Below are 22,392 nucleotides of genomic sequence, written 5' to 3'. Positions count from 1 at the left end.
GCAGATAGTGTTCAGATTTTAATTAAACAGATATAATATTTTACTCTCTGATATGATCTATAGAAAAAAAGTTATATAGTTGAAAAAGATATAAATGAAGTGAATAAGTAATCTTGATAAAAATAAAGAGATGAGATTGAATTACTGAAAAGAAATATATTAATAAAAGCTGTAATCAGTGACAATCTATATTAATTTAATATTAAGAATTAAATCACTATATTTCTATTCATATTACAAATTTATCAGAGTTCTATCAAGATTCTGAAAATAAATATTATTATGAATTCTGCTCTACTAGATCTCTCTGAACTCTCTCATCTGATAGATTTAATAAGATAAATTATCAATTTTAAAAGAAATCTAATATTAATATATCTGAATATAGAATGAATATAATAACAGTAATAATAAATATCAGTCAGATGAGAAGAAGTCAAACTCATTACTAATATTAAATAGTCTGTTAAAAAGATGTTACTGAACTCAGTATTCAGATGCAGAAATATATAGAAAGAAAATTTAGTTAATAGAGCAGTGTCTATATCTGAAGATAAAATGAATATATTTTCTTTCTTTTAACAAAGATAATTTGAATTGAACAATTACAAGTGTGATAAAAATAAAGAATAAAATATTATACATCTTTTCATTCAGTAGAATAATAATACTGAATGTAATTAAAACATGAAAGTTCTGAACTCTCAAAGAAATGAAGATAAGTAGTATTAAATTTTAGTAAATATATTAACTTTTCAGTGAGATATCTTAGAAGAATTTGAAACTTTTCAGTGAGATATTAACATTTTTTTGATTAACTTAGCTAATTATTTATTAATATAGAATCATATTCAATGAAAGAAGATAAAGAGTAGAGAAAGTTCAGCAGTAATTAAATTATATAACTGTTATAAAGAATTAATTATCTTTGAATACTTCTATGATTTATTTACTGCTGAAAAGTTCTTTCTGATTTTTTACTGAGTATGAGAAATCATCAACTTTGATTGATTCTCTGAGTGAGAATAATAATATATAAAACATAAGTTGAATATTCATTAGTTAAAGATATTGAATTGAAAACTTCAGATTGAAAAACTAGAAACTAATTCTGAAAAATAGAGATATATATCAATCTTATAACTCAGATTAAAATATTTGATAATACTGATATAAATGAAAATTCTGCTGCAGCTATACTATAATGATAAAATATTCTGATATTCTGAGATCTGATAAGTGATATTTCTGAATATCAGTAAATTATCAGAGATGACTTTACTGAGATAATTTAGAATACTCTGATAGTAAAAAAGAGACATCTGATAAAAGATGTATAGAAGAAGATATGAAAAAAGATTAAATTTTCAGAAACACTTTCAGTGAAAGACAGATCAGTGATATAGAGATTTTCAACATAATTTATTTATATTTTAATATATTTAGTTTTCTATGAGTTTTATATATAAATTAGTTAATATATACTTTAATATATATAATTAGAATATATCTGTCTTGATATTCACTGAAGAAAGTTGTCATATTCTCTATCTTACAATTTGTATAGTTATAACTGTGAAGAATTTACTGATTTCACTGCATCAGAAAATCTTAAATTCTGTAGATATATTTCTGATAATGTGTTAAACACTTGTTTCTAGTTAATAGAAATGATTTTATATTCAAAATAGCTGTAATTCATTCAGTGATAGCCTGTATAGAAAGTATTAAGATATGAATGAAATTCATCAGATGCACTGATTACACTCAGAGATAAAATATGAAAGTATTTACATTCATTACATAATAATCTGCAAAGATGAATCAATAATATATATAAGAAGAATAACTTGTTATCTTCTTTTTCTTTCTTTCTTTCTTTCTTTCTTCTTCTCACAATTATATTACAATATAAATATCAATTTTTTCAGTTCACTCAGCTCTTCTCATCTTCAGTAAGATTAGTATTCTACTAGTTATAATAGAAAGTTTTGAATATCAAAAGTTCTAATATCAAGATATCTTATATGCATAGTATATTAAGAATGTCAGTGATCTATTATTTCATTCAATAGCAGCAGTAACAGTAATAACAGTAACAGTAATAACAGTAACAGTAATAACAGTAACAGTAATAACAGCAATAGTAACAATAGCAACATTAACAGCAGCAGTAGTAACAGCAGCAGCAGCAGCAACAGCAGCAGTAGTAACAGCAGTAGCAGCAGCAGCAGTAGCAGTAATAACAGCAGTAACAACAGCAGTAACAACAGCAGCAACAACAGCAGCAACAGCAGTAATAACAGTAGTAACAACAGCAGTAATAACAGCAGCAATAACAGCAGTAATAATAGCAGCAGTAACAACATCAAAATAATCAGAGACATCTTCAAGTGTACATGTGCAGCAGCAGTAAAAGTACAAGAGAAAGAGATAGCAAGTAGACTGAATACTTTCATTAAATTTAGCAAGTTAATAATGTGTGAGTACTGTGTCTTATATATTTTTCCTCATTATATTGAATCTGTTTGTGACAAAGTTAAAGAAAGTATAAAGTCATGTTCAAACTGCAATTATAAAAAGAAAGATTGTATGATATACTCTGATAAATTCAATGATGAAATTGAAAATCTGATTCAAACTCATGAGTTTTATCTTACTGCTCTGACAGTTATAAAGAAATCAGTCAAGTCAGTTATACTGAAGACAGTGAAGAATTTATTCAAGTAAATTAAGAAAGTAAAGACACATCAGCAGAAAGCAGAAAATTAAAAAATGAAGAGTATAGCTATTGTATTGAAAGTCTTAAATACATTTATCAGTTCTGCTAAAAAAGTTAAACTCAAAATTGAGAAGATTAAGTTGAATATTGAAAGAATCAAATTGAAGATTGAAAAGAAGAAAATTACTATAAAGAAGAAGAAAATTATCATTGAAAAGAGAAAATTGAATATTGAAAATATAAAACTTGCTGTTTAATGAGAGATCTTGAGATTGATTAATAATTATTATAAGAGTTAAAAAGCAGTGATAAAGAATCTCACAAACTTGATTAATAGTGTCAGAGAGAAAGCACAGTGTATTTTCATTGAAATGTATAAAATAATAAACTAATTTAAAATAATTGTCAAACTTCTCAGTAATACAGTCAATGAGAGTAGCAGTAATAAGAAATTTATTAATAGTGATAATTCTCTTTCTCTCTCTACAACTCTTATCAGTCTCTCTATCACTGCTGTCAATTCTTCTCTTCTCTTCTTCTCTAATCTTCTGACTCTGATAAGTGTTCTGAGTCTCTGAACTTATGAAATAATCACTGAAATAGTAAGCTAGAGTCAGTGAAATGATTCTCAGATTTATTCAGAGATTAATAATTGTATAGACTTTTAAATACTCAGCATCTAATCACTCTGAAACCTCAACTCTTAAATATCAGATAGTCAATGACAGTGTCTTTCAGATCATAAGTAATCTGTAAACCTTAATTTACAAGTTCAGTGATGTGATTAATGAGAGTAATATAACTAGAAATAAAGACTATAAAAGAAACTTAATTCAGTTGATTCAGAAGAATTTAGATAAAAGTGTCTATAATTTTCAATAGAGAATGATACTGATGAATGAGACAGTTTTTAGAATTAGTGATTATATAGATTGAATTCAGTGACATCATGAATATAATAATTGATTTTTTCAGTTTATCACTTATTTATAATAATTTTATTATTCATTCATTATTATACTATGATTTACAGCTCAGTGACTGTGTTATCAATTGAAATGATGAAATAATCATAATTCAGTCGTGTAATAACTCTACATTCTTCTCATAAGAAATATAGTGATGAGTCACATGATCTAGTAAGATTGCTAACCGTAACAGCTGTAACAGTCAACACTCTCTCTCAAGATAACAAGAATCACATATAAAAACACTCAAATCATCAAGATAGTCTGTCAAAATCAAATACAAATGTAAAATTAAACATTTTCAACTTTTACATCTGTAAGATCTAGTAAAATCATGAATTATATAAATATCACAGTATTTAGAGATTTAGTGAGTTTATTCACTGTTATCTGAGTAGTGAAAATGTATTCTAAATTAATGACTCTCTAATTCAACTGTTAATGTAAAAAATGAAAATGTATGTTAATATACTTACTTCAGACTGTAATGACTATCATCTTTGTAAAATTTATAATATTCTTATTATCAGTGAGAATCTGTACTGAAGATATAATAATAAAGTCAAGCTTAATTATGAGATTTTGAATTCATATTATCTCACAGACTGTCTTACTAAGAGTTATATATTCAGTCTCATTGAAACTTAGAGATATATAAGATTACTTCACTGAATATCATGAAATCAGACTGTCTGTGAGCTTAAAAACATAGTCAGATATTAATTTTCTATTATTATTCAAGAGATCAGTTTAATCAGAATCTGAGTAGCTAAAGAGTAGATAGAAATTATCAGAGAAATCAGAAATAACAGAGAGATTAATAGAAACAGTAGAAATAGTAGAAACAGACTTCTTATACAGATTATATCTGTAGAAAATACTCAGATTCATGATCTCTTTTAAATAATATATAACATGTAATAGAGTCTTTTAATATTAAGATATTAAATCAATATTCTGTTAAGTGAGTAGTAAGACAGTGTGAGTAATATCAGAACATGTTTTAACTGTAAGATATTGTAAATAACTTATATTATATTAGTATCACTAAATTGTGAAATCAGTCTCTTTCTCAGATATAGAGAAATTATTAATACAGAATTCATTCTTCATTAATATTCTAATAATAGCTGTATTATCAAGATAGAAATCTTTAATAAGATATTTAATATATTAATAATGTATTAAATCAATTCTCTTATCTGAATAATTAATCTTTATACTTAAATACTTAATTAACTGATATAGATTCTTGACTTTCAATTTCTCACTGAGTATACTTACTAGTCAATCAGCATTCTCAGAAACTTCAGATATAATATTAAGATTATTAATATAAATTATCATATAAAGATAATATCTGAATGAATGATATTAAAGTACTGAATCATAAGCACTGACTGTAAATTCAAGATTACTTAACAGAGCTATTAAGTAATTATACTAGATTTTTATCATAGAGTTCAGACTGTATAGACTACTCTTAATTATGTAGATAAGTATTTTCAGTGAATCTATCTTAAATCTGATAAATTATCTTATATAGACCTTCTTAGTGAGATATTTATACAGATATATTATCACTATATTCACTTAACAGAGTGTTCAACTGTGTAGTACTGCTATTATAAAAAGAATATAATTAACAGTATCAGTAATAACAGAAGTGTAGATCTCTTCTCTAGAATTCTTCTTAAATTAATTATTATAAATCACTTAATATGATTTTCTAAGAATATTATCAGAATTGATATTTAAGTTCATAGATCTATCTTTCTTAAGAAACACTTAACAGTCTGAAGTAATTAATTCACTTCTCAGAATATCAGATCTAGAGATCAAACTTTATATATTATATCTCTTCAGATTAATAATCTTATATTATATAAACTTCTTTTAATAATCTTCTATCTCTTCTAACTGAGATGTGATATTTTTATAGAACTTCAGAAGATTATCTATAATAAGACTTAAAGTATAAGTAATCAGTAATTTCACAGGTTGTAATTATGTAGAATTTAAATTATTAATATCAGAGATATCTTTATTATTAATCAGATAAATATCAGATTCTGATTCAATAATATAATTAATAAGTTTTATAAATATAATAACTGATTTTTCAGTGATTGAAAATCTTACATTACTACTGATAATAATCTTATCAGATTCAGAATATTATAGATAATATATTAATATATCACTGAATTCAATGATATGATAGAAATCAGTATGTAAAGAGAGCTTATTCATAAGTCTCTGAGATTTATATAAGTGAATAAAAATCTCTGTACTTAATTAGTGAAAATGTCTCATATTCAGCAGAGTATTTATAAGTACATATTAAGAAATCTTATATGAACTTGAAATCACAGAAGTTTCTGTAGTAAAGAATCAAAATTTTGAGTTATAAAGAACTGTAGATGTAAGAGTATTATTAATTATTATAATCACTGTCTCTAGAATATCTGCTTAGAATCTCTTAGAGAGATTATCTTTTAAAAGAGCAGCTCTAATCTGTCTTATAATAGTATGAATCTCATGTTCAGAAACATTATTCTGATATGATAAATATAATACTATCAGTTCTCATTTAATACTATATGAATTTATAACTGTGTGTATATATGTGAATCAGAAAATATCATTAATATTAATTCATAGAAAAGCAGAAGCTATATATCTTAGATTATTCATAAATCTGAGTTATAACTTAAAGTATTGAATAGTCTTATTCTTGAACTTTAAAAAATATACTTAATAGTAGTGAGTAGACTGACCGTGTGACCGTGTCTGAAATCAGAACCAGATTTTTTGATAGTCTTATTATCAATTCAACTGATCTTATTACACAGTTTTAACATTAGATAGTAGTTTTATACTGTCTCAGTGAAACTTACTGTCTACTCTTATCACATTTTTCAAATGAGATCATGATTTCCACTTCTCAATTTAAATTATTTTTATTGCTTTAAATGACTTTAAATCTCATTTGAGTGTTACCAAAAAGTGTTACTTTTTAAAAAATTAAAAATAGTCTAAAAAAAACCTTAAAATGTCTAAAAATAGTAACTTTATGCTAAGAATGAGACTAAATGAGATCAAATGAAATCACTTTCTCATTTTTTTCAAGTCATGGTTTCATTTTAAGATCTGATATATAGTCACTTTACCTGTTTTTTTGATAGCCAGTCCCAGCGGAATTCACGCTAAGAAATGTATGAGATCAGATCAAATAAGATCAAACGTGAAATTCATAATCTCAGCGGCCAGTCTAGTAGTGAGTTGTATTACAGATAATAAATATTCAGTATTTAATTCTCTAACAGAACTTTAAGAGATAATTAGAGAGATCTTTCAATGTATATTTATTATCTATAAGATTAATATAAATCTTCTCAATGAGTTAAATAGATCTAGATATCAGTGTTTTTGAATAATCTCATATTATATCTATCTTAACATATTTCTTACAAAAGAACTTAGTCTTAGAATCTTTAATTATGACTTCAGTATAGAGATTCTTGATTATAGTAATTATAGTATCAGTGTGAATATAACTGAGATTACAGTATTAGTTTAAAAGAGTCTTTGATATTCTTATATTCTTAAGATCTGTATTCAAGACTGTAGAATTAATGTTATTAACAGTAGTAATAGCAGTCATAGAAAGATTAACTTTTTAATTAAAATTATACTTATAAAATATTATTATAATATACTTAACTGCTCTATTCAGATAATTGAAATTCTTATTAAACTCTTACTTATTAATCTTATATATATTATTCTGAGTGATCTGAACTGTATAAAAAATAATACTATTCAGAGCTCTGTAAATGAAAAATGAGAGAATAGTAAAAAATAATATAAATCAGAATTTCTGATCTTCAAGCTTTATAAATAAGAGCAGATTAACTGTAATATTAGAAATATAGTGAATATTCTGTAAGTTAACATCATCACTCTCAATTTTCAAGATAACAGTTTTAATCTTCTTAATAAACTCAGTTTTCTCAGTTATAGAATTAACAGAGATATTATTATTAAAAGATTTAATATTTAAAAAAGAATAAAGCTTATCTGTCATATTCAGACTTGTATATATATTCAAATATCAAGATCTAGAGAATGATTTTTCAGTGACTGTGAAAGAGAAATAGAACTCAATCTTTATAATTACTGTATTTACTACTGATTAAGAACTTATTAAGTTATTTTTCTTCTCTTTCTTCTCATCATTCTTCTTTTTCTTTTTATCAGAGTGTAAGATGAAATACTTGTTAACAGTATATTTATATCTTCTACAGTGAGTGTACTTTTATACAGATGTACTTTTATTCTTATCTTTATTCTTATCTTTATTCTTATTCTTTTTCACAGTCACAGAATCAGTCTGAGACTGCTTTTTTCACTCAGTGATAATCTTCTTAAATGTATAATTAATCAGTTACTTTATTAAATTATTAATATTAATATTAATAATAAGTTTCTGATCAGTGAAGAAAAACTTATTTAAATATATTTTAATAAATAATCTTTGATAATCTTATAGATTGTTGAGAAAAAGATTATAATATATATTCTCAATACTCTGACAGAGCTTCTTATAATAAGTAATAAGATAGTGAAAACATCTCTGAAAAATAAGATAATTATTTTTCTTAACTTATAATTTTATTAATTTCTTAAAGATATTAACTCATTCTTCTATCAGTGATATTATATATTTAATATTAATCTTATCTTATAGAGCTACAGTATTATTAGCTTTTAAGATTTTAATAGTGATTTAAACATTTTTAATAAGACTTAATAGTATATATCTATATAGAGACTTAAAACAGATTCTTCACTTCTTGAAGTTAATATAATATATAAAAGAGAATTCTTATTAAGTTCTTAATAAAATATCAGTTTTATTAATAACTTCTGTATTAGTTAATATATTAATATATTAGACTATAACGTGGCGGAACTGAAGCAGTGACTAGTCAGCAGTGTTATATAAAGATAGTTGTTTTAGAAAGCTGTATAAGTGAGCTTGACTATCTTACTTAAATAGTGAGCTCATAGGCTACAGAGTTATTATGAGAATATCACAGATATGATACTTAATATACTAAGAAGATTGTATAAGACATGCAGTAACTCTTGTGTATATTTCTGTAGAAGAAAAAGATGAATTACTGACTTCTTTAATAAGAAGTCAGTATCTAGCTATTCTATATAGATAATGAATGAATACTCTTCTCTTATTTCATAAGTGAGAATAGTCAGAGTGATATCTCAGCAGCATCTCATTGTTAAGAAAGAGTAATCTGCTAATCTTATATAGAAGCAGAGTTCTTATATTTATCAATCAGATCTTTCTATGATATATCTGAATAATATCATAGAGTAGTTGAAAACTGATTCAGTCAGTCTATGAAATGAATGAAATCATCTATATGAAAGTGATGAGCTGTATAAAACTGTAGTGAGATCTTGATATAGTTAGAGATATGATAATATTCTCTTCTTTAAAAGTATAGTTCTGATACTCTTAAGATTACTAAATTAGAAATTATCTTTGTTATATAGCAATGATTATCAACTGATTTAACAGCATATATACTGTATATGATATAAAGAAATAGATGAGTTTTTCTGTTAACTGTGTAGATCTTTCTTTCTCATCTTCATTCAAATTAAACATATGATAAGTGAGTTTCTTATATATTGATTTGAAATGTAAAAAATGTAGTTAATAAGTAACTTACGGATCTTTCAATATATTTCATTCTATATATGAAATTCTCTGTAAAAGTGATGTGTTTTTAGAAGTAAAGTTAATAGTAGTGACAGGATTTTTTGAAAAGATTCTCTTCTCTGTGAAACATTCTTCTTCTCTCTCTCTCAATTGCAACAGTGAGTGTATGAGAGTATTATTCTTGAAGAACAATCAAGAACTTATTCTGATATTTTCTAGTGAGTAAATGTCTTTGTGATGCGGCTGCGGCCTCTGTGACTGTCAAGAAAGCCAGGTTGAAGACAGCAGTGTCAATGAGCTGTGAAAGCACTGCTCTCATTATCACATCTTCTTCTGCTTCTCTTACAGCCACAGTGGAAGTTGCTGTACTCTGCAGTGAAATGTCATTTCTTCTGCTGACTAATGTGTCTGTGTCTGATCTGTCTCTTATCTCTCTCACTGCTGTTGTGATACTACTCTCTTCTTCAGCTAATACAGTGATGTATAACTCTGTGTAATCATTCAGAGAGAAACCTGAGAAGAGCTTGATTTCAGAAACAGTGACTCTGAGAAGCTCAATTCATAGTTTCTCTTTCACAGCACATCTGAGCTCTGCTTGAAATACTGCTAAGTTGAGTTCACAGAGTTCTGTGATTTCTTTATCTTCTCTCTGTGAAGAGGCTCTGATGCAGTTTCTGACTGACACTGCTACTTATCTATACTGTGTTAAGCAGCTGAAGAAGAGAAGAATCTTATATATCTATCTCTTCTCTCACTTCTGTTGTTTCTATTATATCTGTAATAATAACTTCTATCTCTCTGTAAGTATTATCTACTCTATAAGAAGATGTTGTGTTAACTCTGATAAGAAGCTCAGATGCTCAAGCAGTACAGAGTAAGAATCTCAGAGCTTTAAGTATTGACAGATTCTATCAAGACTGAGAAGATCTCTCTTACTCATCTATAAAAGAAGATAAAAGTATGAATCTCTGAGATGAAAAAACATCTCAGAATGACTGATTTTAAGAAGAAATCAGTTAATACTGCTATTGAAAGCACTGCAGAAATCAATCACTGATTGAAGAGAATCTCACTTCAATTGAAGTAGATGACTGAGATGCTTTATAAGTTAATAAGTTAATATTTCATATATTTCTTCTGCTCTTCTGCAGCACTGCAGTGCTAACTTCTTAGTAGATAAAGATATCAGTACTGAAGACTTCAACAGTGAAGAATGAGTTTAATGAGAGTGTAATTATTAATAAGTAGACTCTGAAGTTCTCTCTTTTTACTTTTTTAATAAGCTATAATCTCATTAGATTAGCAGCAGTCTGCAGATTGATTAATATTAATCTTTTTATTAATTTTAAATATCTCTTTCTTTTCTTATTAACTGCTTCAGAAATTTTACACTTATATAGTCTCATTAAACTTCTAAAAAACTCTTTGAGAGAAAATAGAAGAAGAGTGCTACAGAGTCTATAAAATATCAGCTCATTATCATAAGATTATCTCTAAAAAATTCTTTAAGAAAAATGAGAAGTCTTTAAACAGTATTTCTTATCTGATATCTCTGATATATAACAGAGCAGTCTCTACTAGCTGTCTTATAGCTTACAATCTCTTTCTTAGCATTTTTCAAATACTTAAGCAGTTCTTATAAATTCTCTGATAATGAATATTCTTTTCATTTAATGAGATATTAAAGCTTGCTGTAATATATTTACTTATTCAATATTTTCTTTATAAGATATTCAGTATCACTCTTAATCTTGATATTATCTGATTAAGACAGCTCTGCTCTGAGACATTGCTTATAAAGCTTTAAATAGAAAATATGAAAAATAGAATAAATTAATTTCAATTCTGTGAATAATTTTAACTTATATATCTGCTTACTTATCACTCTTATTATTAGAAAAGATTCTAGTCATCACTCACTGAGCTTCTTACACAGTCTTATTATCTTGATATTCTTTACTGAAAGTAGCACTTGATTCTCTATTAAGAACTTTATTAAAAGATGTTTTTAATTATAGTATTTTATCTACTACTTCTGAGTATGATGAATGCTTTTCACTGTCTTCTCATGAATTTTATTTAAAAGTTTTAATCTTACTTTTACTTCTGATACTGAGAAATACTTTATTCTCTATATTTATTTAACATTCTGACTGTCTATCTTCTTCTTTAAAACATTGTTCATGATATCACTGAGTAATGAAGAATTATATTTATAATAAGCATAGAAAGAAGATATCTTTAAGATTATATTCTTTACATTATTATATATGAATTCAGTAGTTAGAAGATATTTAGACTAATCATTTTAATAATATAAATAGAATACTTAAAGATACTATTCTAGTGTCTGATTCTGATATTCAGTCTGATTATCAGTCTGTGAATAAAATACAGTACTGAGAAGATATCTTATTATAAGATAATAGTAAAAAGCTGATTAGTATTTACTGATGAAGAGAAATTCTTGATCTATTATCAATGATTTCAGAGTACTGTGATCATAAATAATGATATCTAAAAATAGATCAGTTAATTCAAAGACTTTAATCTTTTTATAAGTAAAGATATATCTGATTATCTTTGTGAAGTAATTAACAATGATTAAAATTAAGTTATATTCTTTAACTCTTGTTAGCTTCAGCAGATTAACTATGAAATTCATTGATAGATTCTATCATAAGCTTTTTAAAACAGACAGTGATATTAACTCATTATATTACTTATATCACAGAATCTTTATTCTTTAATAGATATTATAAGTTTTAATATACTCTTTGATATCTGTCTGAAGCTTGTCTTAAATATATTTATATTTTAGAAGCTTCTCAGTCTTCTCTAATCTGAAGTGTCTTATATGAGAATTATTATAATGAATTCTTAATAACTTCTGACACACTGCTCTGCTATAAGAGATGAAGACTGAATTATTCAGCAGTAGAAGTTTATATTCTTCTAGTTATCAGTGACTTGATTTCTTAGCAGCACTGCTCTGCTCAGAGTCTATCTCTTTTAAGTTTAAACTGAATTCTTTCTTCTTCAATCTTTGAATTTAAGCTGCAGTAGAGATGTTCTTCTTCTGTAATTTATTAATAAATTTTAAAAGTAGTTAAGTTAGAAGATTGTAGACTGTTTCATTCTTTATTAATTCAATAATTGTAAGATATAATATAAGAAGCTTATAATCTTCAGTGTTAATTCTCTGCAGAGATTCAGATTCTCTTTCATCTTCTATACTGAGTTATACAGCTGTCTCTTCAGCACTGTTTTCAAGTTTTAGAGAATCTTAACTCTCTACAGTCAGCTTCTTCTGCAGTGATGACAGAGATTCTTTTATAGAATTCTTCTCTGTATTAATAATATTATAATTAAACTGTTTAGATAGTATATCAGTGAGATTAAGCTGATCTGAACAGTATCAGATATAGAAATCATACTTTGAAAGCAGCTCTACTTATCTAACTTGATATTCTGTCAAGCTCTTTATTGTTAAGAAGTAACACAGATTTATATAATTAGTGAGAACTTACACTGAGTACTTACTACTCTGAAGATAATGTTATTAAATCTTAAAGAATTTGATAATTGCTAATATCTTTTGATTATAAGTATTATATCTTCTCTGTATGAGTGATAACTTCTTGAAGAAGAAGATCACTGATCTTTATTCATAGTATCTTATAGACTCTATGAAAAAGTCTTCTCTTATAGATAATTCATTATCTATTTCTTCAGAAATAATTATTCTCTGATTCTTTCAATGTTGAAAGATCTCTGATATCAATTGTAAAAAGATTTCATAGATCTCATTCTCAGATACATCAGTCTCACACTAACTGAGTAAGTCAGAGTTAAAGTGATTCAGTATTATAATATCTGTGAAAGCTTGTTTCAATTTCATAAATATCTGTACAGTGTCTTGAGTGAGAGTAAACAGTTCTGTTTTTCTGTCTTTCACACTTCTCTTTAACAGATCTGTAAGAGAAACAGTAATCTGTGAATATGTATAGATGAATCATCTGTAGAAATTTGCAAATTCTAGAAATATCTACATCTCATAATACATCTGTGACATCAGTCAGGTCTCAATGACAGAGACTCAGCTTCTATTCATTGAAATGCTATTTATTTCAATAATATAATCTAAGAAATCAATCTTCTGCATGTAGAATGAGCATTTTTCAGTGTTTATATAGAGTTAATACTGTCTTAAGTAACTTAATACTTCTTAAATATGAGTATCATGTTCTTTCTCTGATTTTGAGAAGATTAAAATGTTATTCAGATATACTATATAGAAGACATTAATAAGGCTCTGCAGTGTCTTATTTATATAGATCTGAAAGATGACTGAAGTATTATAAAGATTAAAAGATAAAACAAGATATTCAAAATTACTGTACTTGATATAAAAAGTTATTTTTCAAACATTATCTTTATTAACTCTGATTCTATGATAGATATTCTGTATATCAATCTTTGAGAATATCTTTGCTTCAGATAATTGATCAATCATCTTATTAATCAATGATAATAAATAGTAATTCTTAACTGTCATCTTATTGAGGTCTCTGTAGTCTATATATAGATGTAGTCTATCATTCTTCTTAAGTATAAAGAGTATAGACATCTCTGCTGAACTCTTTAATAAATATATTCAGTTCTTTGATTATACTTCTTCAAGATATTTATACAGAACATTCAATTTCTTTACAGATAAGTTGTAAAGAGATCTATACAGTGTCATTACACTGTCTTCAAGATAAATCTTATATTATATCTTGATATCAGAAAACTTCACTACTTCTCTTTCTGAAAAGATATTCTTAAAATCTGTAAAGAGACATTGTATACATTCATCTTCAATAACAGATACTGCTGCTAATCTTGTAGTGAGAGTGATAACTTCTTTATCTATTCTCAAGTCTTAATCACCTGTTACACAGTATATTGACTTAATCTTTTTCTCAAGATTCTTTCAATGAAACTCTTCAGATTTCTCTATTACTATCTCTTTATTAGTGAGATAATATCATCACATCTGAGTAACTCAGTCAATGAGAGAATTGTTTTCTCTCAATTATAAGAGATCTAGAATGATATTCTCATCTATGATATTAACTGTGTGAAGAAGCAGACTGCTCTTCTTAAAGATTTCTTCTAAGTCTGTGATTACATACTTTGTTTGAATTATGTTAAAATAGTGATATTTCATTTCATCTGTAAATTTCACATGATCTGATGAACTTATCTTCTTTTAACTCTTTATTAAAGAAAAGAAATAGAATATGAAGTTGATATCTGCTCTGAAGTTAAGTAGATATCTCACTGATATCTTCTTATTCAGAGTATATATTGTGATTGTAATATAGACTTAAAGATATAAGAATTATTAATTCTTCATTTCTTTCTCTTCTTTATCTTACACAGATACATTTATCAGAAGAGAAGTTAACTTTGAGAAGATATCTTCTTAATTTCTTTTCTTCTTCAGCTTCTTACAATCACTGATATAGTGATTATCAGCTTTACAGTTGAAATAGAGATCTTTATCAAATCTTTTTTAATATTTCTTTACAGTGAATGAAGAATCAGAATACTTGAAATTCTTCTTTACTTTCTTTATACTGAAGTTATCACAGCACTGTTTAAATCTTATCATTGATTACTTAGAAGAGATCTTATTAATCTTTTTCTTAAAGAATTAATTATTCAAATAAATCTGAAAAGTCAGGTTGACAAGCTTAGTATAATTAATTGATAAACTCTGATATTATAATATTATTATCTGCATCTTATGAGTCAGCTTCATGAGATAAAGCTGTGTTTTTAATTGATTTAAATTATCAGTTAATTTCTCTCAATATTCTTCAAATCTTATATTGAAATCAGAAGAATTCTCATTATTTTATTAATATAATGAGTTGAATCACTGCACTGCTGTGAAGCTGCAGTTGTGATAATCTTTGATTTAATTCAGTAGAAAGTTCTTGAATTCTTTCTAAGTTATAATAGTATTGATACACTCAAGCTCTCTCTTCTTAATGACTCAAGTAGTCACAGAGATGCCTTTAAGAAGATTAGTAATATATATTACTTATATCTCATGAGTATTATACTGACTCAGATTAAGATGAAATTTCTGTTCAAGAATATGAATAAAGCTGTGAAATTTAGATAAGATATTTTTCTTATATCTTAGTGAATCTTCAATCTTAATCTCTCTATCTTTATAATAGATGTAGATGTGTAGAGACTGTAGCAGTAACAGAGTGATTAAAGAACTTATATCAAAATATACAGTGAGTTCAGAAATCTCAGATTTCTACTGAGATAGAGATGTATACACTCTAGAGAATGATGTAGTGTTTCTCTCAGAGAGTGAGATCAGATTAATTTCAGCACAGATATATGAGATTATATCAGTCTGTTAAAGCTTGACTGATTCAAATATATAATTAGATTGAGTGATTTGAATTGTAATATAATAGAACTGAAGCAGTGACTAGTCAGCAGTGTCATATAGAGATAGTTGTTTTAAGAAGCTGTATAAATGAGCTTGACTATCTTGCTTAAATAGCAAGCTTGTAGACTACAGAGTTATTGTGAGAATATCACAGATATGATACTTAGTATACTAAGAAGATTGTATGAGACATGCAGTAACTCTTGTATATATTTCTGTAGAAGAAAAAGATGAATTACTGACTTCTTTAATAAGAAGTCAGCATCTAGCTATTCTATATAGACAATGAATGAATACTCTTCTCTCATTTCATAAGTGAGAATAGTTAGAGTGATATCTCAGCAGTGTCTTATTATTAAGAAAGAGTAATCTGCTAATCTTATATAGAAGCAGAGTTCTTATATTCATCAATCAGATCTTTCTATGATATATCTGAATAATATCATAGAGTGATTGAAAACCGGTTCAGTCAGCCTGCGGAATGAATGAAATCATCCGCATGAAAGTGATAGGCCGTATGAAACCGCAGCAGGGCCTTGGCGCGGCCAGGGGCGTGACACAGACTTTATAATTAGAGTTATTAAATATAATCACTGATTTAATATCTAGTGTATATTTAACTTTTTTCTGATATTCTTATAAGTTATAACTTATCTCTCATAGTGTCTCTTTATATAGAGATAGATATAATAAGATATTAAGTAATTTCAGCTGCAGTTATTTAATTCTATAGTATTATCTGTATAAGATTTATAAAATTGTCTGCAGTGTAATAGATAGATTGATTCAGATTATTATTAAAAGTCAGTATTTCAGAGATAAAAAATAATGAAGAATTTAATAAATTAAAATGAACAGATTTTATAGATAAATATTAACTCTGCTTTTCTATATTCTAAAGCTTCTTTATTATCTTATTATCAAATTTCATACTCTGATGAAAACTGATCTCAGTCTTATCTTATAAGTTAGAAGTCTTCTTATAATAAGTAATCATTCTATTAATAAGTTATCTAGTGAAGTATGTAATTCTGAGTCTTGAGCTGAACTCTGAAATAACAGATGTATCACTTATATTAAGATAGCTCTGCTTCTTCTAGATAAAAAAAAAAGTGATATTCTTCACAATGAAGAACACACTTTCTCAAAAATATAAAGTATATAAATCTACTAACTGACAGATTCAGAAAAAATGAAATATCTTTAATAAAGAGTGAGAGTCTTTTCAAAAAAGATGAACTATCTGTATCAAAAAAATGTTAATACAATGTTCTAAAAAGAAAAACATGTCATTCAGGCTATAACCTGTAGAATAGTTGAAGATTGTATTGATAGATCTATCTACAAGAACATAATATAGTGGTGGGTCACGTGATCTAGTGGGATCGCTAACCGCAACGGCCGTAACGGCCAACAGCTTGTGAGTATAATGGAAGAAGAAGAAGAATAATAATAATAATAATTCATGTGACTAATAGCATCTGTCTGTGGAGTGTTGACCTGACTCCATCCCACGAACCAAAAGCCGAGGACGCGCCCAACAATCACTTGGTAGTTGGGAGAGCGATCGGTAAAAGACCCAGTGATGGCGATCTCAGCGATGGGAAACGGCGGAAGGACAAGTAACTAGTGTTCCGTGGGACAATTTTGAAATGGGATTGAACAGCATATAGAAAGTTTTCTATACATAGCGTACACATCTAGACGAGTTCTCCAGACGCAAGACAGCCAAGATGGCATCTTATTAGAGTTTTCACTGGCTGTTCGACCTGCAAAGAAAAACATGTCAGATGTAATGAAGTATTATAGCACCCACCTGTCACAACTGCATGAAAAGGGGCTTGCACTGCGATTGGTGCCCAGAATGAAACACCATACAAGTTCGTGGACCCCAGCCAGTCGGCGTCCGGCTTTGTAGAAAGAAAGCATAAAGCTTTTGAAGGGAAACGGATCCAGCACAAGGAAATACATCTGTCCAACAGTGTCTTCAGCTCGATATAAGGATCCAACTTCCCCCAGCCTACATTCTGTGAATTTACAAAGTAGGATCCACGCTTCCGCGCAATCTCCTGCCATGGAGTCTGCTATTCTTCACCTACTTTAAGGAGAGCACAGCTAACGTAGGCAAGGAAGGATATTGAACCTAATCCCACCACTGGTGACGGCAAGCCCCCGTGTCAATCTACTCTCAATGATGAGGCTCGCGATCTCCAGTCCCATTCCTCCAGCGATGGCCCGTACTCGATTGCGATTGACGAAGTTGGTCGGTACTCAGGCTATTCCGATATCCGTGGTGATGTATGAAATACAAATGGAATCAACATCGCCAATGCTAATTCTAAATAGGTATGTCGCGGGGATGAAAATGTACCCCCAGATCTCCCTTAGCATTTGCTAATACATCTGCGGAAGATCTGTAGTCTTCATTTCTTCTACTTGGCTGCATTGACATCACTTAGAGCTGCGCTTTTTTGCTGCTTAATATCAACATGGGAAATGTTGTGCTGCATCCCTGCTTGGCAGACAACCTCCTTTCATTATGACCGTGCAACGGCCCAGACTGTGGAGTAGATACCTTGGGCCAAAGATCGTGGTTCCTATGGGCTTCCCGCCGGGCTTGTGGATAGCGCCCTATTGCCCCACGTTGTATGTATTTATGTATATTTAAGACCATCTACCGCTCCCAGGGCAATATCGCCCTGCTTCTTCAAGCCATCTTGCAAAGAAAAGCCATGGCTTGCTCTGATGGTTCAGAGAATTGCGCTTGCCCGCCACAAAGTGGCTCGCTCTTCACTACTGATGGAGATCCATCTAGACTATGAGCGCTGGAAGACTCCAGTGACTGCTGAACCCATTCTCCGCAAGGCTGTTGAACCATTCTGCATTGATAGTATATATGAACAGGAGATGTGGCTGAGGGAGCTTCTGACTGGTTCCTTAGACCGTCCTCTCATTAGCCTGCTAGTGTTTTCTATGCCCCGACTAGAGAAATTGGAGCTCGAGCTGCCTGGGCATCTTTTGTCTGAGCTGAGTAGCTTACCAGTCTGCTCGAGCAGTTTCTTGGCAGTATAACATTTCCCCTGGTAGTAGTGACCATGACGAAGAAGATATGGCTCCTATTATTCTCCGACGCCTCACCTCCGTGCATTTGTACTGGCCTGATGAGGCCCAGATATCTGTCAACCTAGCCTTCTCATTGTTCCAACTACCTTCAATCCGCCCATTTCTCCGCAGCAGATTTCCTCAGCACCGCAATCGGATGGAGGTACCAGAATAAATCCCCGGTAGCCGATATATACAACTGGTGTACTGCCAACTAGCGGATGGGACAAAAGCAGATGATCGAAAATTGCACGAGCCTTCAGTTGTTATTCATACACCTCCATTTAGAAGGGGACAGACATACTTAAGCGTGATGATGACTCTGGCGAAATGATTAATCCCACCCCTAGAAGCTCCTGAGGCTCCCCCTTTTCAGCGCGACAGAGCCCTGAACTCTGTCTAGACTCTAGCACTGATACCATAAGCGGTGGAACACGATTTGACACTTCCGGCTCTCTATCTAAGTTCACGGCACGCAAAACATCTCCATATTCCTATTTTCCCCTCCTTTTACCTCGCTACCACCATCCAGAAAGACTCCCACGCGCGTCCCAGCAAACATCCACGGGGAGATCCTACCGAGGTCTCCGGGGACACTTCATGTCGAAGGTGTGACCCCTGAACGTGTCAAGGAGTTGTCATGATGGTGAGGATGAATATGGATGATGTAGCTGGCAAGGCGTTTAGGGCCGTTGGTGCCGAGAGGGGGGTGTTATGCAAGTTCAGCAGGCTGTGTACCTGTTTTATGCCCCCTAGTAACAAGTGATCCCTCAGAGAGGGAGGAGAGGTAGGGCAGTCGGTTGGGGCGAGATTGGGACTGGAATGGGACAGATAAAAATTGTTTAGAAAAGTGTAAGGTAGGTTATTTCTGGTCATTTCTTAGGGATAATGAACCTAGACATATACTACGAGATTTCTGTTCGCTCAAGTTTAGGTGAAAAGAAGAATCATTGTAAGTATTCGAGCTCTGGACAATCGCTTTGTAGTATAGTATGTAAATGATGATGATGATGGGTTGGGTGGTGTTTCAGGGGCTAACATCTAAGTACTAATGATACAGAACGCAACGCCTCCTGAGAAGGAACCTTTTGTCATGAGGTCATTATTTGATTATACTTTGAAGATGCAAGAAACGGACGTAGTATAGGGGTTAAATAGAAACTCGTAGAAAGGTAAGATGTACAGGTCTGCTCCCTGCTGTAGCAGCCATCGCCGGTGAAAAAAGAATAGGTATGTGGTGGCAAAAAAGTGAAAAGTAAAAAGAAAAGGGTTCAAGAAAGAACGACACCAGCAGGATTCGAACCTGCGCTCCCGAAGGAAATGCCTGAACAACTAGTGGCGGCTGAACGCCACATAGCAGGGCACCGCGTTAACCACTCCGCCATAGTGTCAGAATTTGGTAACCATTCTCTCCTTAACTGTATGTTTGTGGGTATAATTGGGCCTTGCTCTGCTGACGCTTCTCCGTCCATCCTTTTTTTTGTAAACTTCCAAGGATCAAATGCGGTCGTTCTCCTCGTAGGGTAAGTAGAAAAAGTTAAATAGGTAGTAAATTGTTTACGAAAAGAGTTTGCTTTGCTTATATCTAATTAATATTCCATGTCTCTGAAATTGTAAAGGCAGTATTGTGAGTGTTTCCTGGTTTCATTACGCTATATTCATTCCTTCCGATGACGACCCGTCGTCGGGCATTTTGCCCAAATTCTTCTACCTCTCTACTGGCAAGTCTAGGTCCACAACTAGGGGGCTATTGAACTTTTTACCACCCTGGTGCGGCCAGTTCGTTGCCATGATAGCGGCGTTCACGATACAGGTCTCGTTTCTTCCAGATATGACCCTGTCGCCTCTGGCCACGTGCGATTCATCCTCTACCGTCAGTGAGGATCCCAAAGGCCCGTAGTTTCGAAGACAAGGCTGCTTTTTCCCCGTGAGGTCGATCAGACATTGTTTTTTGCTGCCGAGCGGAGGTAGTTCTCCACGAACTGAACTGAGCTCTTTGAACCTTTCACCATGGGGTGAAACATCCCATAGAACTCTGTCGTATCCTCGACCTTCATGGACGTGACCACAAATAGCTAATCGTGGTCGGACTCTCCATAATGCTCGACGTAGATGTTCGCAACCGAGCGATCCGTGTCTATTCTCATCGCAGTGGGACCGAGGCGGCGTGTGAGTCAAGACTATATCAGTATCTTGAGGTATCTGAGCCCAGATGTCCGCAGCTTCTTCAGAGGAATAACCAAAGGCCCATTTCCCACAGTGAGGGGTGTACGGAGACCCGAATATTTTCAATACTGATCGAGGCCCTTCCGGTCTGGAGAGCCGAATAACGGCAGATTCATGGTTTAAGTAAATGATTGAAGACTTGGTGAAGAGAGATTGACAATCGTCTGTCGACTCCCGCCTCTGGTTGTGAAACGATCGCCAGTGCCGGTTGTAGAAATCACTATCGAGGGTGATGTCGTGGTTACCTTAGATATGTTGGAGAACGTATCAGTGTGTCCTTGGAAGGGGGGTCGGTTGCAACGAGGGAAAAAAAAGTATCTAACCCGCAATTACTATTTTAACTTCAAAATCCGCGCTCTCAATCCATTCTACAGTTTTGCACAGCTCACTCATAGTCCCCTGATTCGAGAGATCTCCGGCATGGATCAAGACGTCACCTTTCGGCAGTTTGAAAGCACCATCTGAGGGGCCATAGCCATGTGTATCTGAAACACAGACAATCCGGGTACGAACCATATTTCGTCAGTTAAAGATAATTGAGTATCTCAACAACTCAGGAGTTGGAAAGATGGGAATTAGAAAATAGGTGGGCCTCCACGTTGGCTCTTCCCAAATAAACGAGATTAAACAGCCACGCCCTCTGACATCCAACGATATGGCTATATCCTTCCAATTTGTTAACTTATAGAACACGTCGGACATCTGAATGACAGAGGTAGGAGATGTCCGTTAAATGAGGTAGGAAGGAACCTTTAATCTGGATGAACTGGTGCGATGGCAACCCTTGAAACATTGAGGAAAAGCACGATAGTTTGAGAAATCGAAAACAAATGTGCTCTGTGTTCCGAGAGTTTAAAGACCGAAGCAGAGATGTTTGGGAGGAACAGAAAACAGTTTATGCTAGAGTGCGGTTGCAGGCGCCATAAAACGGTTAGAAAAGGTTGTCAAAAAAAGGGATGATCGTGTTCTGTAATAGCAGACCCTGAAATACGAGATAAATTGACTGAGAGGCGCTCCGATGACCGACATCGACGTCGATGAAGACATGATGTAAACGTACTACGGATGGATGTTGCGAGAGAGAAACAAAGTTTGCCTTTGGGTTTATATGTCACGTGATGTACCACATCTATTGGCAAAATTAGGGCTGGGATGC

At 30.9% G+C, this 22,392-nt stretch overlaps 3 protein-coding genes and 1 non-coding gene across 4 annotated transcripts; 1 reads left to right on the top strand and 3 right to left on the bottom strand.

Moving 5' to 3' along the window:
• Positions 1-2,064: 2,064 nt before the first annotated feature.
• BDCG_00615 (uncharacterized protein) lies at positions 2,065-2,646 on the bottom strand (the record flags this gene model as incomplete). The annotated part of the gene is made up of 2 exons (XM_045416121.1): positions 2,065-2,445; positions 2,602-2,646. 2 exons carry the CDS (start codon positions 2,644-2,646, stop codon positions 2,065-2,067), a joined length of 426 nt encoding a protein of 141 aa, XP_045271922.1.
• Positions 2,647-18,447: 15,801 nt separating this feature from the next.
• On the top strand, positions 18,448-19,386 carry BDCG_00613 (uncharacterized protein; the record flags this gene model as incomplete). Its single annotated transcript, XM_045416120.1, has 2 exons — positions 18,448-18,554; positions 18,578-19,386. The coding sequence occupies 2 exons, from the start codon at positions 18,448-18,450 to the stop codon at positions 18,978-18,980; spliced, it is 510 nt and encodes a 169-aa protein (XP_045271921.1). The 3' UTR covers positions 18,981-19,386.
• A 906-nt stretch (positions 19,387-20,292) lies between these two features.
• Positions 20,293-20,401, bottom strand: BDCG_16172. The gene has a single exon. It is a non-coding gene; the product is annotated as a tRNA-Ser (tRNA).
• A 46-nt stretch (positions 20,402-20,447) lies between these two features.
• Positions 20,448-22,312, bottom strand: BDCG_00612 (Ser/Thr protein phosphatase). The gene is made up of 2 exons (XM_045416119.1): positions 21,560-22,312; positions 20,448-21,481 (listed from the first exon to the last, which is right to left on the bottom strand). Exons 1-2 carry the CDS (start codon positions 21,750-21,752, stop codon positions 20,718-20,720), a joined length of 957 nt encoding a protein of 318 aa, XP_045271920.1. The 5' UTR covers positions 21,753-22,312; the 3' UTR covers positions 20,448-20,717.
• Between the last annotated feature and the right edge of the window lie 80 nt (positions 22,313-22,392).

The sequence above is a fragment of the Blastomyces dermatitidis genome (assembly GCF_000003525.1).
Source record: "Blastomyces dermatitidis ER-3 genomic scaffold supercont1.1, whole genome shotgun sequence".
NCBI lineage: Eukaryota > Fungi > Ascomycota > Eurotiomycetes > Onygenales > Ajellomycetaceae > Blastomyces > Blastomyces dermatitidis.
This window is presented reverse-complemented; position numbering and strand designations above follow the sequence as displayed.

Bases quoted from the DNA above. Each gene is read 5' to 3' on its own strand.
- BDCG_00612 (XM_045416119.1), bottom strand. From the start codon at position 21,752: ATGGTTCGTACCCGGATTGTCTGTGTTTCAGATACACATGGCTATGGC. The intron at 21,482-21,559 runs GTTAGATACTTT...AACATATCTAAG, and splicing joins AGTTAAAATAGTAATTGCGG to GTAACCACGACATCACCCTC.